Source organism: Chrysemys picta, chromosome 4 (assembly GCF_011386835.1).
Source record: "Chrysemys picta bellii isolate R12L10 chromosome 4, ASM1138683v2, whole genome shotgun sequence".
Classification (NCBI taxonomy): Eukaryota; Metazoa; Chordata; order Testudines; family Emydidae; genus Chrysemys; species Chrysemys picta.
Genome location: NC_088794.1, coordinates 59,055,883 through 59,082,060, shown reverse-complemented (window position 1 = coordinate 59,082,060; position 26,178 = coordinate 59,055,883). Strand labels below are relative to the sequence as shown.

The window sequence follows — 26,178 nt, the reverse complement described above, 5'->3', positions numbered from 1 at the left end:
TCTTCGGCGCGCGACGTCACGACGTTATGCTGCTGCCCCCGCCTTTGCCTACGTGCCCCGGCCCCCTGACCCGGAAGTGCGCGCCGGTGGCCTCAGCTGGCCTCCCCGCCGTTGTTGCCGTGGGGATGGCAGCTGCCGCCGCCGCCGCTCTGCCTGGGGGCCTCCGGGCCCCCCCCGCCGGCCTTGGGGCGGGAGGCAGGCCGGAGCCGGCGGAAGGATCCGAGTCCCTCTTCGTGGTGCTGGGGGCCGGCTTCACGGCGCTGAGCCATCCGCTGCTCTACGTCAAGCTGCTGATCCAGGTCCGGGGCGCCCCGAGATGGGCCCGGGGGGAGCCCGGGCAGGGGAGGCCCGGGGGCGGGTGGCAGCACTGGTAGTGTCCCTGAGACACTCCCTGTGTATCCAGGGCCCGGGGGAGCTAGGCGTGTTGATGGCGGGGGGCTGAGGGGATTCTGGGGCGGGGGCTGCTGGTAGGTGCGTATGACGGACGTGAGTGACCTTGGGCTGGGAGAGGTGGGCAGCTCTGGGGCTAGTGGTGCAGGGGATCCAGGGCATTGCAGGAGATCTTTGTGCACAGGGGTGGGCCTGGGGCATTTTGTAGGAGTGCTGGGGGTATGTGGAGAATTCAGGAGCATGGTCTGTCTGTCATGGGGATTTCTAGGGGTTTGGGCGACCGAAGGAGAAACAGGCACTTTGGGGACTACATGATTATGTGAGATCAGGGGTGTAGGGCTGTTCTGGGGTGTGTGCGACGAGTGAGAGTTGATAGTGCTTGCACTGGGGCTGTGCAGGGCCCTATGGGAGTCTTGGAGAACTGGAAGGTATGGGGGGAATAGTCTTAGAGTTTAGAAAAAAGAACAGGAGTACTTGTGGACCTTGGAGACTAACAAATGTATTTGAGCATAAGCTTTCATGGGTTACAGTCCATTTCATCGGATGCATAGAATGGAATAGAGTTCAGAGTGACTCCAGAATTTGGTACATGCCATGTACAAATATGAGATGGCTGGAACATGCAAACGTTTCAGAGCCTGCTGCATGCTTGGGTTTCTACATGTATGTTTGTGGGACACTGGTATGTCTGGGAGGGACCATGGCATGTGTTTGAGCTAAGTAAGGGTGAAAGCATTGTTATGTGCTATGTGGAAGGGGTAATAGAAGAGTTGGGCAGTCTGTGAAACATAAGGAAAAGAGTGGGTCTTTCCCATTGGGTTGTACTGAATAAGGGTGGAGTCTAGTGCCTGGGCTATATATCAGAAATACTGCTTATTTAGGAATGTTTGTAACACTAATACTGGTGTTTTGGCTTGCCGGGGTGCCTATATTAATGGGGTTCTTTGAGAAAAGGTTTGGTATAGATTGGAGACGTGGAAGAATACAGCTCTGCTATAACATATAATACAGATGTTCACATTCTTGTGATCCAATGGCTTTGGGGGGAGTCCTTGTAAGAAGCGGATAGTAGCTGATTGGTGTTTCTTTTGAAGGTCGGGCATGAACCTCTACCTCCAACCATTGGGAGAAATGTGCTGGGGAAAAAAGTATTGTACCTACCTGGCTTTTTCACATATGGTGAGTATATCTTAGTAATAGCTTGAGACCATATTCTGAAGGGGAAGGTGTGAGAACTGCCCATTTAGGACCTATTTAAATCAGCTAAAGTGCCCTCATTCTCAGTCCCAGTTACAATACAGTAATGTCCTGATACAGTTCTGTCTTGTCTCTGATGCATACTCCAGGTTTCTGTCTCTCACGCTTTGGAAACACTCACACAGTTTATTTTTCTTGCTAATGATACTATTGAGTTCAACTGCAAGCAGAGATGGGACCTGAAATGTTCTGGCTGATTGCTGTCTCAATATTTTAGTCAAAGCTTTTGGCTAGATCTATGTAACAATTGTTGCAAGGAAGAAAAAAATAGTTGTTGGGAAAAGCTAAATCTTAAGCACACCATTGCAGTTTACTAAGCTGTCAGATGTTTGTAATTTTACTAACGAGGTGGGGTTGAGATTATTATGGGGGTGGCTTTACATTAAGGTCTACTCTACATATTTAACCATGTCACCTAACTCTGCTATTCCCTGGCCCAGTTATCACACTGGTTTGTAGTGTAGGTGGTGAATGTAAATGTGGCTTATAGTTTGCGATAAAGGATTTATTTAGCCTGGTTTAAGGGACAGTTAAGCTCCTCTTTACACTACAAAATATGGACATGTTGTAACTTGATCCTCTGACGCGCTTGTTTGTAGTGTAGATGGGGCTTTAAAAGGACAGAAATACGCAAAAAAGGAGTAAAGAAGCAGGGGAGGGGAAGATATTTGGAAGAAAAATACATTTTAATTTCTCTTTAGAAGTGTATCCGCATGAGAGAGATGTGGGAGTCATACACTCATGAATCCTGCTCCTGGTGCTGACAGTGAATTTCTCTGGCCTTGGGCACATTGCTTTGCCTCTTTTTTTTTTTTTTTTTTTTTTTGAAATGGTCATAATACTTGAAGGGCAGGGAGTGACGAGAGTCTCTGTAAAGCTCTTTTAAAATGAGAAGGCAGAAATGGATAGGCTCCTGAAACCTGGCTTGAAATATCTGTTGACTGATGAGGGAAGGAATACAAAATGCAGTAGCAATCCAAGTCAGTAAATTGAAAACCCGTTCTTATGGCTCTGGAGATGTTAGGCATTGGGAGTTCTACAGTGTCTCCCCTTGTTGTCAGATGGTCTATTTTCATAATATGTTTGAAGTGATGGGAGGTGGGGGGTGGGGGGGTCTTGTGATTTAAGGAATCCATGCCATGTGCCACTAAGGAACAAACAGCCTTGTAGAAAGCAAAGAGTGGGTGGGCAGGAATAATCTGTTTCAGTGCTCAGCAGATATTGGGTCTAATTCACCTTAGCTGTAATTCCACTGAAATCAATGCTGTTACACCAGGGATAAATTCAATGCACTTGTTTTTCTTCTCTTCCTAGCAGTCAGCTGTTCTGTGTAATGACTGAAGTTTTAAAGAACTGAATAAATTATCATTCCTGAAATCTATTTTAGGTACTTATTTGGCCCCCATTATCTGAGTGCTTCACAGGTTTGAATGTATTTATCCTCACAACACACTTGTGAGAGGGAAGTACTATTATCCTCATCTTACAGCTGGGAAACTGAGGCACAGACTAAATGATGTGCCCAAGGTCACGTAGGAAGTCTGTTGCAGAGCATGGAATTGAACCTGGGTCTCCTCTCTTCCATGCTAGCACCCTAGCCATTCGTCCTCTCAAACTAAGCCCTCTGGGCTGGAAGGAGGAAGAAACCCTATGCAACAGATAAGGGATTCTTCTCTCCCTGTCCTAATCCAATTAAAATGCCTTGACTCTTTTAGTTAGGCAGAACATAATCAAGAGGTTTATTAGTCCAAGACATCAGAGATAATGCTCCATCTCTAAAGAAGGTGTGTGTGTGGGGGAATACTAAAGTTTCTTTGGCAACAAGAAGCAGCCCAGAGCTCTTTCACATCCCATCTGAAGCTTCTGTGGGTCTTTATGATAAATCACTTGAGGTGCTATACTACATCATTTCAAGCAGATGCCATAACGTGCTTGAGTCTTAGTGCTGTTTAGATTGGAAATTGGAGACTCTGCAAACTGTTGTGTTTGATTCCCTGCTAACAGGCTGATTCGTGAAATGACACCAGTATAATGTTTTCTTACCTAGCTAGACACATTGTGGAAGTGGATGGGAAAATGGGCCTCTTTCGCGGCCTTGCTCCTCGAATCCTCTCTAGCACTTTATCCACTGTCACCCGAGGGACTGTGAAGAAGGTAAAAGGGCAAGTTTGTTTTTTCATAAGGGGCCTACTGGATCTAACACTACATGATTTCACAGTGTTGTTGGAACAGAATTAAGTAGCATGTACATGTGGTTATGGCCACATCTGTATGTGGAGCATTAAATTCACCTCTTTGTGTGTGTGCTTTGCTGAGAACCAGTGAGTTCTAGTCAGCTCTAAAAATTGCTCGGAAGCAAGGTGGAAACAGCTTCAGCCTCCAGTGAATTCTCTCTGGACGTGCCCATCATTAAATTGGTGATTCTTCAGCTGTTTATTGTGTGGATGATTTTGTGAGAAGAAAGTTTTGTGCACCGCCTCTGCTCCCTCTTCTTTCCATCCTCCTGATTATCCCTCCAGTGTTCTCTGGCCATGTGGCTTTATGGACCACTGCAAATGGTCCATAAAGCCATATGTGTTGGTGATTCTCCTGGACCATATTTTGAGAACAGCTTATTAAGTTATGAACAAGTTGCTTTAAAAATGTCTGCATGCTCAAATTTTAGCTAGTAGGAGCTTGTCTGCAGTTAAGGATCAGTGGTGTATGAAAGGCTGACCCCAGTAACCTTAAAGTTCCGTATCAGGCCTGTTAGTCTTATCGTTAGGGGAAGTTCTTCTAAATTTGACTGAGACGTTGTTGGTTTCACTGTCAGCCCCGAGCACAGACCAGTGATTGTTCACATCTGTCTTCAGCTGCTGTGAATTTCATTTATTTTTAATCCTCCCACCCCAGGTCTTTCCTGTGGAGGACATGGAGCATGTTTCTAACAAGGATGATGTGAAGACTTCTCTCCGAAAAGTGTTGAAAGAGGTTAGGAGCATTTTTTCCTCATTAAACCTTTATCAAATGCAGGCTCTGAGAGCAATCTCAGTGTATGAATATTGCATGTTAATGAATAATCTAGAGAGCTCACAGTGGAGACAAATACCCTAGAGGCTGAAAACACTGGGGCAAAGCATACACGGCTGCTGTGGGTGAAATTGCTCGGAAAAAATATATATTGAGTACCAAGGTATTGACACTAAACAGGAGTGCACCCTAGGACCTGGCTATCAAATGTTTCATACAAATATTGTTGAGAAGTTTACCATGAGCAGCTTAATAAGAGGAAAGAGAAAAGATGTGAGTGCCAGTTTTTCACTCACTATCCAGGCCCTCCGCATTCAGGAACCAAGGAGTGAAAGAGACGACAGATGGAAAAGTAGATCAGGAATGACAGTGACCTAGACACAGCCTAGGAGATGACCAGGCTTTGAATGTTTTGGGTCACTGTACTAACACCCTTGTGGTAGGGACATGCTGTGATGTTTATGTTCTCTATAAACCTCTTTTGGGCCCACTCCTCTGGCTTCAGAACATATTATGTAATTCAGCAATATTAAAATTGGCATAGGAGTCGTGTGTGAGAAACAAATCAGTTAATTTAGCCCTCTGAAAACATTTTCTCGTGGCGGTAGCTGATCTCTTATAGCTAGGTGATGATTGTAGAGTCAGTTGCAGTGAATAGGCCTGTTCCTTGTAACACGGTTAGCTTCTTTGCAGCTTTTAATGTGGTATGTTTTTTTCCAGACCTCTCATGAGATGCTGATGCAGTGTATGTCCCGGGTTATCTCACATCCCCTGCATGGTGAGTCCTGTTCTTCCGACCTGTTGCCTGCTCTTGATTTAAAAGCTTAGTCCCCTTGCCTGCCCTGAGATATGCTGGATAGCCAGTTCTCGTCACTGAATTCATTGTGCTTGTTTCTGATTAAAAAAAAATTATTCAGCTTCGCAGGACTGGAATGGACCTCGAGAGATCTTCTAGTCCAATCCCCTGCTCTCATGGCAGGACGAAGTAGTATCTAGACCACCCCTGACAGGTGTTTGTCTAACCTGCTCTTATAAATTTCCAGTGATGGAGATTCCACAACCTCCCTAGGCAATTTATTCCAGTGCTTAACCACCCTGACAGGAAGTTTTTCCTAATGTCCAACCTAAACCTCCCTTGCTGCAATTTAAGCCCATTGTGATTCCTAGCATCTGAATCCATTAGAAGAGCATGAGCTACAAACTGACACTAGGAAAGGATAATACTCAGCATCCTAGTGATAGGATATTCAGAGCTTGGAGATGAGGCTGTCTCTTACAGCTCATTTGGTAGCTTATACTAGGAGTTTTACAAATATAAAAGTATAATTTAGGCAGGCCAAAAAAGAATTTGAAGAACAACTAGCAAAAGACACAAAAACTAACAACAAAATTTTGTTTTAAGTACATCAAAAGCAGGAAGCCTGCAAGGCACTTGGATGATCAAGGTGCTAAATGAGCACTCACAAAAGATGAGGCCGATGCAGAGAAGCTAAGTGAATTCTTTGCATTGGTCTTCGCTGAAGAGGATGTGAGGGAGATTCCCACACCCGAGCCATTCTTTGTAGGTGACAAATCTGAGGAACTGTCCCAGATGGAGATATCAGTAGATGAGTTTTTGGAATAAATTAAACAGTAATTAATAGTCACCAGGACCAGATAGTTTTGACCCAAGAGTTCTAAAGAAACTCAGATATGAAATTGCAGAACTACTAATTGTGGTATGTAACCTATTGCTTAAATCAGCCTCTGTACCAGATGACTAGAGGATGCTAATGTAATGCCAATTTTTAAAAAAGGCAGTTACAGGCCAGTAAGCCCAATTTCAAGTTTAGGCAAATTGGTTGAAACTGTAGTAAAAAACAGAATTATCAGATGCATAGATGAACAAGATTTTTGGGGGAAGAGTCAACATGGGTTTTGTAGAGGGAAATCAATCTATTAGAGTTCTTTGAGGGGGGTCAACAAACAATTGGATAAGGGTGATCCAGTTCTTATGAGTTCTCCTGCTATTGGACAATGACATGGAATCCATCACTGCTATTAGTGGGTGGTTGGGGAGGACTAGTTGTTCACTATTCTCAGGATGATGATGGGACGCTGTGGCTGATGGTGTCATTTCCACCTCCCAGACCAGATGCCTATACATTTAAAAAGTCGTTGAGCTTAATTTACTGCCTTGTTTCTTTCCTTACAGTAATCTCGATGCGCTGCATGGTCCAGTTTGTAGGTCGGGAAGTCAAATACAGGTAAGCAGCTCTGGCATTTGTGTTGGATGTTTAAAGCACAGGACTTGGAGTCAGGATGTAGGAGCTGAAATAATAATGCAAGAGGTCATACCATGATTGCACAGCCAGGAATATAACTGAAATCTGTGTTTTGTCTAGGGGATGACTGGCCTTGTGGCAAGCAGTGTTGTGCAGAGAGTAGGTGTCACAGACTCACAGATCGTGCCCACTCTTGGCCCCGTGCGGTCCGTGGGGGGTGCCCCTTTTAGTGAGACAGCCCTTCTCGGGGGTCCACTCTCTCTCGGGGTCAGCCCCCTCCACCTCCTGGATCCGCACCTCTCTGAGCCTTAGCACGTCTGTCTCTGCCGTGGGCCCCCTCAGGGAGTCCACTCACTCTGGACCCCAGGGGCCTCCACCCCCGAAGGGGTTGATGCAACCCTGTTCTCTAGACCGGAGTGACTCTCAGCCAGCATGAAACAGGAGGGTTTATTGAGAGTTGAACACAGCACAGGAAGCTCTCTGACCCTCAGGCCTGGCCTCCCTCAGCACAGCACATCCCAGTCTCTCTGCAACCAGGTGGGCTCTGCCTGCTTCCCCTCTCCAGCCCCGAGCCCCCCTGCTCGCAGCTGGACATCTGAGATCCCAGGCCCAGCCTCTGTCCGTTGTCTTCTCTCCAGGTAAACAGGGTCGTAAACTGGGGCCTCCGCTCCTGCTTCTCTCCTCTGGCTGGAACCGGCTGGTTAGGTCACTGGCTCCTCACTCTGCAGCCCATTGTCCTCCCACTGGCCAGAACCGGCTGCGGTCTCCTCAGCTGGGCCTCTGGGTCGCCAGGTCACCGGGGTATCCATCCTCCCGGCCATTGGCTGGGTCCCCACGTCCTCTCTCCAGTCCTCTGCAAAACACACTCCCTCTCCCCTCACCTCGTTAAACCAGTAACACCCAGGGAAACTGAGTCCCACCCCCTCTGCATGCAAACCATTGAAACTCCACAGAAAACAAGAAACCCCCCCACTTCGTCACAGTAGGGAAGGCTGGGTTCTGTTCTGTTCGATGAGTCTATTAAGTCCAGTATCCTGTCTTTGGCTTTCGCCAACTGTTGTAATACGTCTACCTGATTACGCAGGTCTGCTCATAGGTGCACTCCAATTACTTTGAATTTTTCCTTGGATTGCTGTCCTGACCAGACTTTGAAAACAGCAAGGAGGTGAATTGGGCTGAAGGGTGTATAGTTCATAACATGCTGCTCCTGCTGTTTGTCTGGAGACACTTTTCCACAAGCCTGTCACAGCAGGACCATAGTAGAGTATTGGCTCCATTGTGACGATTGTAACTTTGCAAGAGCCATCTAGGATGGTCTAGTGGCTAGGGGAGTAGCCTAGGAGTTGGGAGACCCTGGTTCAATTCTTGGCTCCACAACAGGCTTCCGTTGTGACCTTGGGCAAATAGTTTAGTCTCTCTGTACCTTGGTTCCCCAGTTTTACAATGGGATAATAGCACTGCCATGCCTCATAGGGGTGTGTAAGGGTAAATACACCTCTACCCAGATATAACGCTGTCCTCGGGAGCCAAGAAATCTTATCGCATTATAGGTGAAACCGCATGATATCGAACTTGCTTTGATCTGCCGGAGTGCACAGCCCTCCCCACCCCCCCCGGAGCGCAGCTTTACCGCGTTATATCCGAATTCGTGTTATATCGGGTCTTGTTATATCGGGGTAGAGGTGTACATTAAAGATTGTGACACACTTTAAGATCTACTGCTGAAAAGTGCTATATAAGAGCTAGGTGGTGGCGATATTACATTTTCATCCCAAAAATGTAATGGGCTCTGAGTACTGGGCGCTACATCTGTGTTTAAATAGTGATTTCTAGCATGCCTTCCCGCAGTTCCTCTCCTGAGAATCATGCTAGAAGGAGCATGCTAAAGACATACCATAGCACAGTTACAACATGGGTTTCAGAGGGAAAAAAAGTCTTCATGCTTGTGATGGACAGTAGACTAGAGCCCTCTGATCCACAGTGTTTAAACACAGTTGTAATTAGCACAGTTCTGATCCCAGTGTGGACAGAGCTCTGGATTGAACGTGAACCGGTGGACAGTTGCAGAATTGATGGCTTTCTTTTGTACACCTCCCCCACCCACCCACCCACCCAAGTCAGGATTATCCCAGGAAGGTGGTGGTCCCAGCTGTGCATGCAATAGAATTATTCCCAGGGAATGGTGGTGGTTCTCTCTGGTGCCGGAAGATATCAGTGGCCTTTGCAAGGATGCTATTGCCCAGAGATCGTGAGCGGGGTTATGCACTCCACTTGGTTATAACTGTTTTCCTCTCTCAACAGTGGTGTGTTTAGCTCCATTGGCAGGATTTTTAAAGAAGAAGGGATCTTGGGATTCTTTGTGTACGTGAGTCTGTTTAAGTTTTGTATTTTCTTCCTTAATCGCAAAGCGTTAGGGAAAGCAGTCAAACCTCAAAAATCAAAAAGCCTGTCTCAAGTCCCCTTATTTGAAACCTCATTGCCCAAGTGACTTCCCTGTCACTGGAGGCATGAGGATTGAGTCTTTCCTTTGTGTGAGCACCAGTTTGGCCTGTAGGTTTAGGGGAGTGTGCATACGATTCTGACAGTTTATTCAATCAAAATTTCAGTGTGCAAGGGAAAACCCTCTTTTATACATTTCTTTGATGTTGGGTCCCAGTGATGTGAAGGGGCATTTAAAGCACTTGCTTGTACAACAGATACTAGTGATCAAGTGCAAAAATGAAGGAGGTGCACTATTGAAATAAAATAGTTAAAACATGGTAAGAGGCAGATTTCAAATGCCTGACGCACTCTGGGTTGGAATTAGCAGTGCTTCATACTGTGAGTAGGTTTGACTTCGCTATGGCGATGTAGAATTCTAAAGACAATGCTGTCGAAATCAAACAGCAGTAAAGCTCAAAGGCACTTCTGACCTTGTTATGAAGCAGGATGAATTGACAATGTAACTAAAGAGGAAGTCTGGCAGATAATTAAGGGTTTAAGCCAAAATTTCACATTCCTCTCCTTTTGCCGTCTAATAAAACACCTGCTGCTTTTATTAGCAACAGTTGGATAAGTCATTTTTTTTTTAAATTACATCAATAATAGTGAAATAGTCTCTGATTGAAACTGCACGAGGGGATTTTGGTCAGGGGGATTTTGGTGTGGGAATTGTCTGCCTTGGGAAAGTTAGCCAGCACATTGTGGTTAAGATGTACTATCTGATCGTAAATGAGCACAGATTGGCATGACTGTGTTTCTCAACCAATCGTTAAATGCTGGTAATAGTCTGAATTCACAAGTGAAAATGGTCTGATGCTGGGAAAGGTCTACTCAGTTGGATGCTGGGTCAGGAAAGCACTGAAGCACATGCTGAACTTCTGGAAGACAATAGGACTTTAATCATGTGCTTAAGACACGTTGAAGCATACACTTAAACACTATCCTGAATAGAGATGCTTTCCTGAATCAAGGATTTGGTCCCAGCTGTGTATTGTGTAGCATCCAGGTTTCGGTTTAAACAGCTTTTGGGCTTGTCACATGGCCACTCGTCTCCTCTAGGAACTTTCCCATGCTTCTGCTGTCTTGTTGCATTCTTGCTCAACAGTTCAGCGTGTGTGTGTGTGAACTTCCCCCTTGCAGTTTTTATGCCTCCTTCCTTGCTCACAAATTGCAGGTTTCTCCTCTGCCTTGAGTCCACAGTCCTCTTGCTTTTGGCGGCTAACATAGAACAACATAAGGAGGAGGAAGCTCATCAGTTCTGCTTGCCATTGGGATGGGTCTTGAGGTCACATGGTGATGCAGCATTGCATGTTGTAGGACATAAGAGGAAGGGGAAGAAATATTTGAAAGGAGCTTCAATCACTTAGCAGGGCCATAGCCATCCATGCGGAAAAAAGTGCGCAGCAGTACCTCCCTGATGCTCTCTGGGACCACGATGGGGAAGCTGTGTCAAAGCACAAACAAAAATGTGGGGTTATGGCAGGTGTTTCCTGGCAAATGTTGGACTACTCCATCAAATGTTCTGCACTTGAGACTACTTAAAGACAGTTTAGAGGAGTTCATGCAAAATCTGTGTTCTCTGCTGCCCCCTGGTGAGGGGAAGGGCTCTTGTAGCTGGGTCTCTTACACCTACTCCTCTTGGAAGGGAGGGCCAGATGTTTTTGGTAAAGGCGACTGTGAATAGAGGACACCTAGCTGGACTCCTCTGCCTGATTGCGAAGGCTGGAAGTCCCAGAAATTCTTCAGCTAAACACCAATTCCTCCCACTGCTCCCTCTTCAGATTATCTGGTTGGTGAATCGGAACCACATTGAGCCAAAGAGGGTGGTGGTATTGGGGACCCCAAGCCCAGAAGAGGGAGCTGTGCTTCCCTTTAGCCTCTGCTCACATTCTCCTTTCATTAGAACCTGTACAGAGAGATGGAGGCAATAAGAAATGCTGTATGAAGAAGCTGACGGTGCTCCCTTCCCCATATAAAGTAAACTCTGTTGGTAACCCATTTAAACTTAATAGCTCACAGGAAGTGTGTCAGTGCAAATCCAATAGCACTAAATTCATCAAACTCAACTGGCTATGGGTTGCATTTGATGGTTCCATGGAGGCAGAATTCCATGTCCTCCTTATTCTGCTTCTCTCATGTCAGTAGCACCCTGCCTGCCAGTGTGACAGGGTAATCATTTGATCTCTTCTCTGAAATGAAGTCCTTAAGCTGTTAAGTGAAAACTTCTTTCTCAGGCTCTGTTTGGAAAGCTATACCTGATTCTCTCTTAGGGCAGTAGGAATTCCAATGCTAGCCCTTGCATAATAGATATGTCGTTGGATTTTGATACGTCATGCACATTTTTCTTTTCCATCTCTGACTGAGTAAGGATAGTAACGCATTATGGTTCTTACCATAAATGTAACCCTGGAGATCCAGCTCCGTACAAAGAAAATGGGGGAAAGGTCTATTTACAGAAGCAGAGACCCAGTAAACACTACTTCCAGACTAGTAACAATGTCGAGAATCCTCCCTCCTTCATTAGCATTAAGCACAGCTGCATTGTATTTGCAATTATTCAGGGCACTGCCTTCCAAATGTTTCTTGTGAATTACTGTAGAGAGAAAATATTTTTTACACTATATGAATATTTTAAAATTATAAATTAAAACCAAACTATCTGAAAAATTAGAACCTTCACTTTCTCTGTCATATCTCTTGCTCGTGCGTGTGAATTACTTCGCTATATAGCTAATCATCAGTTATATATCCCTGCTTGTATTGTTCCTTTGGCAACATTAACTGCAGTCTTCAAAGCTGTTCAGCCATTCACAGCACAGGATTCATTAAAAAATATAAAAGCAAACCATTAATGTAATCAAGATGGACCAAACCATGCTGTTCTGTTTAAGTTTGTCTTGCTTCAACAAATGGAACAGGATATGTGTTTGTTTCCTAGCCAAAAAAGGCAATCTGTTTGGGGTGGGTGGGTAGAAGGGGAATGAACTTCTGTGAATGAAATTGTCAGAGGAGGCTCTGAAAGCCCCCATGTTTCATTTACCATAAATGTTCTAATTTTGGGAGGAATATTCTGAATATCTACTTTGGTTACTGAGATAACATCCAAAGCCTTTGTCACTGAGAAATTAAAATACATGAGCAATAGCTGTGTGTAGGACCTAGGCTAAAGCAATGGGCTTGTGCTCTGTTTCTGCAGAGGAAGCATAAACTAATTAAGTGGCTGTTGTGGCGGAGGCACTAATGTAGTTGAGACTGGTGCACAAATAAGGAAATTAATCTCCCAAAAGCCTCATTAATTTTTAAGTGCCATTAAAAATGGGGGCAGTGGAGTTCTGCTATTAGGGTACCATGAGCACTGGCCTGCTCAGTAAAATGAGAGACAAAGGTAAAACCAATGAGTCTACCTGCATCCCAATTCTTCACCGTTGGCTTAAGTGGAATGCTTCCAGCTGCACGGTCCATGCAGGACCAGCTGGCCGTGCTCCAGACTGTGTAGGGAACATTCCATTCTGGGGCTTCAAAGCAGCAGAACTTCGATGATGGTGCCCCCACAAAACTGAGCAAAGCTGGCTGTGCCCATTTTCAAAACAGCCTTTAACGAACCTCTGCAGATAAAAAGGGCTGCAAACTGCTCATCTTAAAATGATGCTAGTGGCAGGAAAGTAGTTCCCCAAAGGGTAAGAGGGACAGAGAACTCTGAAGAGGAAATAGTTTTTTCCCACCTTCTAAGAGGTCCTTGTGAAAAGGCTGAGGAATTGCAGGCAGAAACAAATTTACCACAGGAAATTATCAAGCAAAGAATCTTGCTGAGACTTCAAAATAGAGATTAACCAATGAGATGGCGCTTAAGGAAGAACAAGGGGGATGGGCTGATTGTGGGATTTGAAGCCTTTTACTTATAGATCACTTGTTCAGATCCACCTTAGGTTGGTAGTGGCCAAAAGGCATTGCGCAGCAACTGTTTAGTGGGCTGAGATGACTTGGTAGATCTTAGTCCAGTTCATAGCTATGGAAGGGGCCTCCAATTCTAACATCTCTTAGATCATCTCAGTCTGTCTCCCTGCAGTTGGAGTCCGTTCCTAGCATGAAGGTGTCAAGGGCTTTGTCTTCGCTGCCAAAAGTGTTTGTTTATTATGGGATTACTAACGGGTGTAAGTTATACTGCTGTAAACAAAACCTCTTCTGCAATGCAGAGAGCCCATGTTTCAGAACCAACCTCTACAACTGATACCTTATTGTCGCTCTCAGCAGGGAGACCAAGGAGCAAATATGTGGGAAGAATGAATTCTCCACCCCTTGTAGAGATGTCCTTGGCTGGTCAGGGTTGAGGCCCATTTGTGTGGGTTAGTGGGGGAGAGGAAGGGGAAAGCTTTCATTGCCACTATCTGAGCTGTACCTGAATAAGCAGGATTTCTGTTTTCAGGGGTGTCAGTTTGGCATATTTAATCAGCAATACATGACTTAAATATTCAATCAAGAACAAACCCAGTTTTCAAAGCCCTTCTGGGTGTTTTCTCCCATCCCAGTTGTGGGATGCAGACGGTAGCCCAGGAGACTTTCTGCCTTATGTTCATGTTCTTATTTTTTCAGTGGTTTAGTCCCTCACATCCTGGGAGACGTGGTCTTCTTGTGGTGCTGTAACATCCTGGCTCATTTCATCAACACCTATGCAGTGGATGACAATGTAAGTGGTGATTCTGTTGAACTGGAGCAGCAGGGGGTTTTGATGCCTTCGCTCCAGCATCAGTTGGTTTGTAGTCAGACCTTAAAATAGAGGGGTTAATGGAAAGTAGGGTGCGTAGAAATCAGTGGGCTTCGGATCAGGCCCTAAAAGAGGGATGAAGATGTTATGTTCAAATCGGGGTCCGGTTTAGGTTGAGATTTGGAGGGAAAGAGGACAGGCTCAAGCATGAATTGGGGCTGGAGTTTGGGTTCAGACTCTGCCGTTCCAAGTCTTCAGCCTAAAATGGTGTGAACATCACAAGCTCAGCTGCATCTAAACTAGAAAATGGTCCCTTTTCATTTTGGTCTAAAACCATTGGGCTGTGTTAGATCTATTGACTCAAATGCTTGGCCTCCACTCTTACCCCTCCCTCCCCCAGATATCCTAATGGAAACAGACTTACAAGAGGTTTCGATAGTTTCTTAGGCTACGTTATAACTATGCAAAGCAGCCAGGTTTCAGGGTACAAGACAGGTAGGAAAATATGATGAAACTGCCAATCATTAGAAACTGTGAATACATTGAAAGTAGAACCAGTGGATTGAACTGTTCATTTTTTCCTCCTGTACTCTTTACATTGCTGATGTGGCATATAGAATCTTTCTCCCCTAGGTTACTGGATCAAACGTAAGCCAAGTTGTGAGTAACCAAAAGTTACTCCCATGTAACCAATGACTGGTGGCCTGGATAAAATTAAGAAAGGGGCAGCTTATGTCTTAGTAAAAAGATGTCTTCACACAAGCTACTGCTGTGGTTGGCACGAAGGGTGCCCTTGTCCATCTGTTAACTCCACACTCCTTTCTTGGGTGTTCCATGTATATGCCATATGGTGGCCACCTCTGATTTTCTGCCATTTACTTTACTTTCTCTTGTTCAATACACTGAAACCTTGTGCTAAGCTTTTGTGTGAGGTGGGTTTAACTTAAGGACAAAATGAGATGCTGACATCAGCTGCCTTTTCCATGACCCCACTGGTTTCTTCCTTTCCTCTCCATTGCAGTTCAGCCAGGCATCTGTGATCCGGAGCTATACGAAGTTTGTGATGGGGGTATGTAGACGGTCGGCACACTACTTCTCCTCCTCCCCATGCCCCGCATTCTCTGGTGTGAGCGCTCATGCATAGATGTTCCCAGGCTACAGGCGTGTGTGTGCGCACTGTGTATGGGTGCTGCTGTGGCTGTGGGTGCGCCTCCTTTCCTGTTTGTAGGTAAACTGATGTAAGCTTATGTCTAGTCTCCATGTACCATGGGACTGAGTATCAGAAACGCATAGGTCCCATTGACTTACAGTTGGAGTTGTGGGTGCTCATCATTTCTGTAAATTGGTTCCAGTGTGTCTCTTTCTCAAAACAATCCAAATCAGAATGGGTGGGTTTAAACCTAAAGATCAGAGTAACTTCACTAACACCCAAAATGTTACAGTTTTGATGTATTGAGTAACAGGGAGACACTACCCCTCTTCTTTGACTTACGCAATGTGACATGCAGCACCACTAAGCTTTCCTATTCTTGTATAACACATTCAAACCAATAATGTGGCAGCTCTGTGGGTGGAAGGAGCACAGGAGATGGGTCTTTGAGGAAAGTCATCTCCCAGCCTGAATAAATACTCGCAGGGAGATACTACAAAACTTTCTTTAACCAATAGCCTTTGTCACAGCAGAGGTTAGAAATTGCCTGATGGTTTGTTGTTAATTTATTTTTTTACAGCACCCAAAGTGTGCTAGACACTTCCAACCTGTCCTATTGTTGCATGAAGCCTTCCTGCTTGACCTTATTGTTTCCTGCTGCTTTTAGAGTTGAGTAGTGCAGAAGGGAGCGGCTCAGTTTGGTGATTCTTGGTTTCAGATTGCTGTGAGCATGCTGACGTATCCCTTCCTTCTAGTGGGAGATCTCATGGCCGTGAACAATTGCGGGTATGTCTATCATTCTCAGGCCTAATGTTTTGCTCTCCATTCTGTGAGACCTTTTTTCTTTTGACAGAGATCGACAGTCAGTAGTTTTCAATAATAGTCTTAACACTTTCAAATGGAACCATAAATTATATAGTCCCTTACACAGTGTAAAATGCATTCTCTGTCCCAAAGACTCTTCGATCAGAAGGCCCGGACAAGACGTGGGACAATAGTTAAAGGGGGATGCAGAGATTATCAATGATGTGGTCTGATAGGAATGAGAATAGAGAGGGTATTAGGGAGATAGGATCAGAGACTGCTCTAGCACAGGGGGCAGTGCCCCAAAGGGGGCAAGAGGGCCAGACGATCAAGAGGCAAATCCAAGCAAGGAGGATGGGCGTCGGGGAGAAATGAGAACAAGCGAAGCTGTTTTCTCCAGCTCAGCCAGCCTTGCCACCCCCAAACACACACACTCTCTTCACGTTGAGTTCTCAGACGTGGCAGATTGGGAATGGACGGAAACCTAAAGGGAATGGGAGCTGAACCTTTGCTATAGCATTTTCTGGGTAACAGCTGGTTCCTTAGTGTGCAGATGGAGCTGGGGATGCAGGTTTATAGTGTCACGTTTTGAATGTGTCCCGGTAACTCAATATTTGCACACATCAGTTGTAATTGACTGACGCAGTATGTCATGGTGTGAATTATTTATCAGTAACTTGGCCTTTAGCCTGATGCTGACACTTTCAGTATTCCCACTTACACCTAGTCCTGTGTGCTGTCTGATGCTCTCTCTCCCTGCATAGTGCAGCTTGTGTCCATTCTCCTCCTTGATCCTCTCTCTTTGCCATGCAGGTTACGTGCCGGCCTCCCTCCGTACTCTCCTGTGTTTATATCCTGGGTTCAGTGTTGGAGACACCTCAGTGCTCAGGTGAGGGCTGCAGCGGGCAGTTTTACTTAGTTGAAGTCATAGCCAACAGCAGGATTTCGCTGGCCGTGTGGGATTGGCCATGTTCATACTTAGGCTGTAAAGGTCTCCAAGGCCTGCCTAGGAGAAGCCCAACACCAGGCGCCAGCAGCCTGTCTTGTCTAATTTGCTTTGTAGCCTGTTGTTCAACACTTTTCATTGCCGTCGTTCTGTCTCTCTAAGGTACTTGTATGGCTCCCCTTACTCCCTCACAAACTTTAATGTTATCTTCACAGTACCCGGGTGAGACAGGGCAATGCTACTATCCCTGTCGCACAGATGGGAAAACAAGGCACAGGGGCAGACTTGCCCAAGATCTCACAGGAAGTGGAGCAGGGACTCAAACCTAGGTCTCTTCAGTCCTAGGCTGTTGTCCTCTAACCACTGGATTATCCTTCCTGTTCCTCATTCTGACCCTTTATCACCTCAAGGAGGAGGCCACTTGTGCAGGGCAATTTTGGAAACTCTTGGGTTATGTTCCTACCTGATCTTGCAAGCTATGCTGGGGTTTGACTAACTCAGCCTGGATGGGAGACTTCCATGGAACTTGCATCATTCAAAATAAAAATTCCATGACACTGCTTGGAATGGTAGGGGAGCATCCTGCCAGATCCCAACTTATCTTACATTCAGCCTAAACAAGCTCATCCTTCCTGTCGTATAGCAAGTTGTGTGCGTGTGCGTGTGTGTGTGACCCCTTGGCTTCAATAGATATAGATATATATCCTTTACCTAGCTCCTGGGGTGTAACGGGGCTTTGAGATCCTCAGTTGAAAAGTCCTATGGAAGGGCAAATTATTAAGCACAAAAGAATGAAAACTTGCAAGCTTGGAATCCTGAGGTTGAAGGAGTGATCAGGCCAGAAGATGATCAGGGGTCACTGATGTTATAAATCAGGACTGCGAGGGCTACATTGGTAACTTGCAAGAAACGTGAGGTTTGTGCCATGTTTGCATATCTACAGAGTGTAGCAATTGCATGGTACACGCCCATGTTTGTTTCTGCTTCTCTTGTCCGTTGGACAGAAGTTGCTTGAGCTCTCTAGCAATTAAAAAGATGAAGTTCAGCTGAATCCTCACCCTTCAGTAATACGGAGGCACTGTAGTACTACAGTGGTGGGTGCTAGGAGTCAATCCCTGCTGTACAGTTCAGGGCTTAATCTTACAGCTCCCTGTTCCTGATTGCCAAACGCAGCACTGCCACTTCTCAGCACCCATTCAGGCAGCTGTGCCGAGGACTCTCCGCCTACCTCCCCTAACCCCTCTGCTCTTCTCTCTCCTAGGGGCAGTTGTTCCGAGGGTCCAGCCTGCTTTTCCGCAGAGTGTCTGCAGCAGCAAGGTTCCCCATTGACTAATTCTGCTTTCACTTTATTAACTCATTACCTCGTCTGGGAGAAAGGGACAAACATGGACTCTTTGTAAGGAACCCGTAAAGCCTCTTTTGATATTTTTCTTTTACATCTGAAGACCAAGGTGCAGGAACAAGCCGCCTCCTGTCCAGCGAGGCCGGAAATGAATCAGCCTGTGGAGAGCTGGCTTCTGAACTGCAGCTGGGTTGAATTCCCTTTCTGATGGTTGGTTTGACCATGACGTACCAGTCAGAGCAGAAGGGTGTTGGCTCTTTGGCTCAGCTTGCAGTTCTTGAGTCAGAAGGGACAGTCTGTTTGTTTAAAAGTGGATAATACCCAGGTGTTTAAACAGCCCAGCCCAGAGACACTATCAGGGATCCAGGTGCAGGGACAAGAAGCGGCTTTAGGCAGCACATACTTGGGAGATGTTAACTGGAAAGCAGCAACGTCTGAATTTGCCCTGCTGACCGGATCACGCCAAACCCTGGCCATCCCTTTTTGTGCCGCATAGTGATGCAATAAGCGAGCCTAAGCTTCTTAGCGCTCTCGTCTCCAGCCTTCACCTTAGTGAACATCCTCTTTGTAAGTTCTTGGTCTACTGAAGCACCTTCCATCTTGACGTGAATGTGAGTCGTCAGAGCCAGAAAGGGTTAAAGGAGGCAGAGACCAGGCTGGGATGAGGCTGTTAAGTCCCATTCCTGGTAAAGTACCACCTCCAGATAACCAGTAATATATCCTTCGCTCTGGAGGACATTTCATCAGCCAGAAACCTGCCAAGCAGTTCCATCCTGGCTTTGAATACCCCATGTCTCCCACATTCAAGCTCTTGAAGGGTATATGAACACCAAGGAACAAGATGCTTTCCAAGGGGGTGTTATGGGAAATAACCTTATTAAATTAAAAGGAAACTGAGGCTGAGACAAGAACAAGAAGTCACAGTGAGATTAATAATACTAGAAGTGTCTCTCAGGGGAAGTGTTGGGGCTTGAACTAGAATGAGCAGAGCACTTTGGGGAGGATTATGCAGCTAGTGCATGGCTAGGGGCGTGAGAAGAAAGGCCTGACTCTAATTGTGAACCTGCTGCAACAGGGATTTAAGAGTATAATCTATGGGACTCCCTGCTAGACTCCCTGCTAAACTTGACACGCAAGTGTGCACAAAAAGAATATTCCCTGGCTGCTGTGTGAGATAGGATATGGGATTAGATGGACCACTAGTCTGAGCTGGCATGTGTCTATTCCTGTACTGGCCACAGAGAGTCACAGTGGTGACTCAAAGCCAACCAGGACCAAACTCAGACAACAGCTTCAATTGCTGCCTCTGGCAGATCGAAGCACCGATACTTGATACAGCTAGACCAGAAATGTGCCATCTTACTTCCGAGGTGCCAATGAACAGCATTTTTTTTATATTAGTTCAATTTGCTAATAGGTAAGGTTGCTACAAAATGAATCGGCTTAACTTTAAATGTGAACATTAAGTCTGTTTGTTTATTAGCCGCTGACTAGAGTAATGGAACAAACTTAAAGCAGGAAGAGTGAAGAGAATATCGGACAGTGAATTTCATTGGGTCTCTGTGCACTTCAGAGACACTAAGGTGCATGTGTTGGTGTTTTGGGGCCTCATGTAGCAGAGCTCACCTGGTCGCGGAGTGGGATTTATCTACAGCTTCTGAGACAGATGTTTTACCTGCATTCTGTGCTGCTACTAAGGCCAGGCAGCTTTCCCCTCCATTTTAATCCCTGTCTTGCTCGTACTGCGAAGCAGTCCTTTACATCCATTCCAAACATGCGTGCTTTCATCTTCCTTAAGTAGGCCCCAGAAGAGCTTTCCAGGTCCATGAACAAATGCATTAGTGATTGTCGCAATTTTCCTAACGCACAATGAAGTGAGAGACAGACACGGCCGCCCTGTGGTGCTTTCCTGCATAGTCTGCCCCCAGGGTGGCCAGAGAAAGCTCTGTCTGGATTGACGTGGTTCCTGGAATATGCAGGGATTCATTTGGTGAATGGGACAACCAGCATCTTCCATACCTAGGGCCTCAGGGTCCTGATCTGTCATTACTGGGGTGCTTCACTGGTACAAATGGGCTTGTTTCACACTTCCAAGGCCTGACCGCAGGGTATGTTTTGAGTGAGATGTGTAACTGAAAGGCTTTGCAGCCTTTGGAATCGCAGCTACTTCAAGCAAGAACCTCACTTCCCACCAGTGTTATGGGATCAGGCCTAGCCTCCCTTTACCCCTCCCCCCATCATCCCTTTGATATGGTTTGTTAAAGAGGAACAAGAAATGCATGGCCATATTCTGTAACTGTGAGATTAGTTCCAGAGGATTTGACTGTACTCTAAAATAAAACTAAGAACAACCTCTTGGGCTTTGGGAGTTTCATCATTATCTTTAATGTGGTGCATTCATTTATTATTAAACCCCAGGTCTGTCAGCTTTCCAGTCATCTAAAGGTTCCTTATTTAAGGTTAACCAGTGTTATTCCAAAGGGGAGTGACTGCTGGAAATTCAGATTCCTACTGTTAAGCCTTTCAGCGACTGATGGGGGGTGGTCTAGGTATACATGGTCTTGCTTTCAGTGCAGGGAGGTGGACTAGATGACCTCTCCAGGTCCCTTCCAGCCCCTGCATTTCTATGATTCTGGGCCAACTTTGCCCCATAGGAAACTGACTAGGCTGAGTACAGGTTGAGCAAAAAGAATCTGATACACCTGAATCACATTTAGGAGTCTAAAATACCTCTGGTGATCTGGGCTTGGGATCCCAAACACTGGAAGAGTTTAGGTGTCAGTCCATTCTGGAGAGGGCAGAGCCAGCTGCAAAGTGGGGATTGGAGGTGACGTATAGTTACATAAAGATGCCCAATTCCCCAGAGACCTCAGTACAGAGAATAGGTACCTATGAGAATCTGTGTCAGTTTGTTCTCTCCCACCTAGTGGGCAAATGAGCAGCCAGTGTTTGAATAGTGACTCTCTTCTCTCACCTTTTACCTGGAATCTGAAGGGTGGGGCTCGCCCGCTCTCTGTTGCTGCTCAGCTGTTATCAAAAGCCTTTAGCTGGGAAGAGAGATTGGGTTTATCAGCTCTCAAGTGTCTAGGAAGGAGAGAGGCCAGAAACAGGGCTTCATGACTGAGATCACACACATGGTAAGAAAAAGCAAAAGGTGGATCAGGGTTGCGCCTAATTTTCCTCTGGCAACGGAATCCTTGTAGCTAACTACCCTTCAAATTTGTTTTGGTTTGCAAATTCAGCATGAAAGGGTTGCTCAAGAATAAAGAATAACGCACTGGCTGGTGTCTAGGCACTGCTGGATGGAGTCAGCCCTGCCCAACCATGTGTCATGGGCTTTGAACTGCTAACAGGGATTTTCCTAAGTGGTAAGGGCCTCTGGCTTTTGCAGTGGGAGGCTGAGTGCTCTCCCTGTGACGCTCTGCATGGCTGCCATAAAGTCCTAGGTGATCATGGCTTTGTTGCACTAGTTACAAGGAAGCGCCGATGAGCCTCTCTGAGCTGGGCTTCTGTTAGTGTGGCTTCCTCTTCACCGCGGTGGTGTCAAACCAGCCCAAGGTTTTCATTTAAGCGCAGGGAAGCTATGAAAGCCCCATGCATAATGGCTGGTGTTTCATTCCAGCCCTACCACAATTGGCCTGGCTTCACTTCCTTTTCCCTTCCCGCAGCCCTGCTCCCTTGTGGCCTGTCACAGCCTCCTTTCTGCTAAGAGAGTCCGAGAAGATTCTCACACACACACACAGGGGCTGCGTGAAGGGAAATGGAAGTGGTTCTGGTGGGTCCAGTGCGGTGGTGTCGAAGTGCCCGTGGACAAAGGAAGATACTGCAACACCCCATGCACGGAGGGTTCTCGTGGGTCCCCAACTAGCTGTAGAGCCATTCCTACTGCAGGCCCCAGGCGTGTTCCTGCAGAGTATGCCCTTAACGAGGATAGGAATGTTTGCTTTCTCCCCTCCCACACAAGCTGCATGTAGGCAAAGAGCAGCTGATTCCTGCTTTTGAGGAGGTGGAGTCACCAGGCTTTCATCCTTCCTGCTTTGGAACAACAGCGGGGGCTTGGCTGTGTCTAGCGCTGTTACAGCACCTGGCTGGGCAAGATGGTTTGTTAGGGATGAGGAGCCCTGAGAGCTCCTCTTCTGCTCTAACGGTGACTTAGGACACTGTGCCTTGGGGAGGAGGGTGGAGCTCAGGCAGCAGTGAGTGATCCTGGTCAGTTTGTGCTTGACCTAGTGTTAAGGTGAGCTGTTCTAGCTCACTGCGAGCCTAGGACATTGCGAAGCCCCTGATTCGATGGACAATTTCAGCTGCTCGCCTTGCCTGTTACGATTCCAGCAGCTCCCAGAGAGCGCACTGTAGGGTGACCAGACAGCAAGTGTGAAAAATCAGGACGGGGGTGGGGGGTAATAGGCATCTATATAAGAAAAAGTCCCAAATATCGGGACTGTCCCTATAAAAATCGGGACATCTGGTCACCCTGGGGCATTGTAAGGTGCTGTTTATGAAGGGGAAGCAAAGGCAGGTATGAGTCAGCAGCATTTTGGGTGCTCATGTTGTGTTGGAAAGAAAATCCACAGCGGAGGGGCTGGGAAGTGGTGATGGAACTGGATCTCATTGCTACCTTTGTAGTTGGGCAGAATGGCTGGATCCTGGGGCATAACTGGGTATGTATAGGGGTATCCGATTCAGTATCTGATGGGGACAGAGGCCTAGATCCTTGATGTTGTTTAGGCACATAACTTCTATTGAAAATGGGATTTAGGCATCTAAATACCTTTGAGGATCTGAGCCAGAATCTCACCCTGGCTATGAGGAAGGGCAGCTGGTAGACTAGAAGGTGCTTGGAACCTAGGAGGAGGGAGTGGGGAAAGTGATGGCAGGGCCTAGACAGGAGTGGCAGACAGCTTGGATGGACGAGAGAGAAGTAGAGAGGACATTTTTTTGAGCATCCAGTCCCAGAGCTTTTTTCAGGCACTGAATCCTATCAAGGCGATCTTGCCCAATCACATATAATTCATCTTCCCCTTGGGGCCACCTCGCTCCCGACCCAAAGTGCAACAAAGCGTGAAGTGGGTGCCATCTCAAGGAGCTTGTGGTCCAGTACAGCAAAGTCACCGAGTTGAGAGGAGATGAATCCCCTCTCGACACATGAGTGTGCAAAACCCTGGTTCGCTGGGGCTTATGCCATTGGATGTACAGGTATAATCGTACTGCTACCATCAGCAGAGTGAGGAGAGGCCTCCCCAAGAGAGTACCCTCAGGTGGCAGTGGGATGTTGACAAGATGGGGCCACGCCGTAAGCGCTCCTTGTGATCAGAAGGGTATGTGGCTTTCCTTGGATGGCTACGGCTGTTGGAGGAGACTTTGAAGAGGCCTGAAGTGCTAATTTACAGCTTAATTCCTCCGTTGTCCCTCCTGTTTGAGGCCAGCAGCCCGGGTTCTGATCCCCTCTATGCCAGGAAGCTTGGTTGACTCATTGCTGAGACCCTTCCGCCTCGTTGGAATTCCCTTGAAAACCCGGGGATGTACTAACCCCCATGCCGTTGCAGTCACTGGTTATGAGCTTCCGAGTACCCTGACTTCCCATTGGCTCTGCTGTGAGTTCTAGGTGCTCAGCATCTTGCAAGAGTGGGCTGTGCTTATATAGCACAACGAGGAGAGTAAATAAGACTGGGACTTTTCAGCTTGGGAAAGAGATGACTAAGAGGGGATACAGTAGTGTAAAATCATTCAAGTGTGGAAAAAATAAATAAGGAGGTGTTGTTTACTCCTCAGAACACAAGAACTAGGGGTCACCCAGTTAAATTAATTGGCAGCAGGTTTAAGAGAAACAAAAGGAAGTATTTCTTCACACAACACACAGTCAACCTGTGGAACTCCTTGCCAGAGGCCGTTGTGAAGGCTAAGACTATAATACAGTTCAATAAATTCATGGAGGATAGGTCCATCCAGGGCTATTAGCCAGGATGGGCAGGGATGGTGTCCCTAGCCTCTGTTTGCCAGAAGCTGGGAATGGCCAACGGGATGGATCACTTGATTCCCTGTTCTGTTCATTTCCTCTGAAGCACCTGGCATTGACCACTGTCGGAAAACAGGATACTGGGCTAGATGGACTCAGTAGGGCCGTTCTTATGTTCTTAACAAGATCTGTCTTAAGCACCTGCCCAAGGGGTCAGTCATCTAGAAGAGACTGATCTTCTAAATGACACATCCACAACTTGGTCAACGTAAGGCTCCTTGTGTTGACTTAACGGTGTAGTGTAGAGCAGGCCTAAAGCTCATACGAAATACTACTGGAAACCTGGGATTCTGTTGCTTAAGCCTGGTGTTGTCTGTTGGAGCTGGGGAACAGCTCAGGTGTCCTGGAGGGAGGGTGGCTGGTTTCTCTGTCAGGGTTGGCAAGTCCAGCTTAGGAATCAGGGCAAAATACGTCCCCATGGTAGCATTGGAGGGAAACTACCCAAAACAAGTAACACCAAGCCAGGTGGTTCCTGTTAGACTTACCCAGTCCCATTGTTCCTCCTGAGAAAGACCAGCTTTGAAATGGCAAAGAGTTTAGGATTTTGAGAAGGTTTAATGGATGATTATAAGGAGCCAGCCCTTTTAATAGTCACTTTTGTCGTCTGTGAAAGCGGCGATGAATCCGCTCTGCAGTGTGGGAAGGGGGAGCCGGGATGTGGAGGAGAAGCAAAGGCAGCCTCATCTTCCCAGATGTGAAGCTCACTGAGGTTTGTACATGTGCTGGGCAGTGTGTTTGTCTGTCCCTGCCGCTCTGGAGATGGAAATGTCCCATGAGAGTTTTGTGACAGGTTGCAGGATTCCACAAGAGATGGCGAAGACCTTGCAAATGTGATGCTTGCTCCGCGGCCTCTCTTCACAGCAGCCTAAAGGAGGGGGGCAGGAGGAGGGGAAAATGACGAGCTTGGAACTGTTAGATACGTCTTTCCTGATTCTGCTTCAAAGCCCCCCCCCCCCCCACCACCACCACCTCCTCAAACACTCCTGCCACAGCCTTTTGTGAAGGCCGCTCATGTTGATCTAGATGCAATGAGCAGTTTTCCCTCACCAACCTCTCTCTCTCCCTTGATTAAAACATCATAATTCTTTAATCTTTCTGAATCGAGTTTCTTCCTTAAAAGCTGCCTGTTCTCTTTGATACACCAAAGCGGTTCTTGTCACACTGCCAAAGGAGGCTGGGTGGAGTGTCACATGGCTCGAACTTTTACAAGCTGAGAGAGCTGTCTCAGAGCAGGAAAACAAGCGAGCGAGACAGACGCAGAGAAATCTTCTCCCGGTTTGGCTTTTGCAAGAACGAAGGGAGATGGGTTTTTTTGTTCATTTTTGGAGTGGGGGAGGAGGGAGAATAATTTTTAATGCAACAAAGTAACGAATTTCCCCAGCTGAGTTGACGATCCACCTCTGGGAAACTTGGAGGAGGAAAAAGGGGGGGAAAATGACGTCACTGCAGCCGGGGGTGCCTGCCGCGCTGCCTGTCAGATCCGAATGAAAAGAACAGGGCAATAAAACAACGGCTGCCTCTGTCTCCCTCGTTAAACACGGCGCTAATTGGATGTTAATTTCTCCTTGCTCTTCTCGCTGTTCGATTGTGAGAACTCCCTCTCTTTCCTGCTGGCAGCCTCAAGAGAGAGCCTGTACTGTAAACTCCTTCCCGCTTGTGGACTGGAATAATGCAGGCGCTGGGAATATTAAAAAAGACGAAGGGGGGGTGTGAATGGATGGGGGGGGGAAGCTGGGAGGGAGGGTTGTGATCTGGGAGTTGTACTAATCTCCACCTTCCCTTCTGATTGTCTTGGACAGAGTCGGGGCTGTAAATTT

At 46.6% G+C, this 26,178-nt stretch overlaps 2 protein-coding genes across 2 annotated transcripts in view; one reads left to right on the top strand and one right to left on the bottom strand.

Annotated features, from left to right (window-relative positions):
- The window catches only part of FGD2 (FYVE, RhoGEF and PH domain containing 2), a 60,945-nt gene that overhangs the window by 34,021 nt on the left and 746 nt on the right, over nt 1–26,178 (bottom strand). The gene's annotated exons all lie outside the window — the stretch shown is intronic.
- On the top strand, nt 12–20,698 carry MTCH1 (mitochondrial carrier 1). The gene is made up of 12 exons (XM_008178239.4): nt 12–299; nt 1,485–1,569; nt 3,695–3,801; nt 4,540–4,617; nt 5,377–5,434; nt 6,851–6,902; nt 9,222–9,281; nt 13,992–14,085; nt 15,125–15,172; nt 15,972–16,039; nt 16,871–16,946; nt 18,265–20,698. Exons 1-12 carry the CDS (start codon nt 27–29, stop codon nt 18,334–18,336), a joined length of 1,071 nt encoding a protein of 356 aa, XP_008176461.3. The 5' UTR covers nt 12–26; the 3' UTR covers nt 18,337–20,698.

Coding starts and splice junctions, on each gene's coding strand:
- MTCH1 (XM_008178239.4), top strand. CDS start 27: ATGCTGCTGCCCCCGCCTTTGCCTACGTGCCCCGGCCCCCTGACCCGG. Junction 16,040..16,870: donor ATGGCCGTGAACAATTGCGG/GTATGTCTATCA, acceptor TTTGCCATGCAG/GTTACGTGCCGGCCTCCCTC. Junction 16,947..18,264: donor GGAGACACCTCAGTGCTCAG/GTGAGGGCTGCA, acceptor TCTCTCTCCTAG/GGGCAGTTGTTCCGAGGGTC.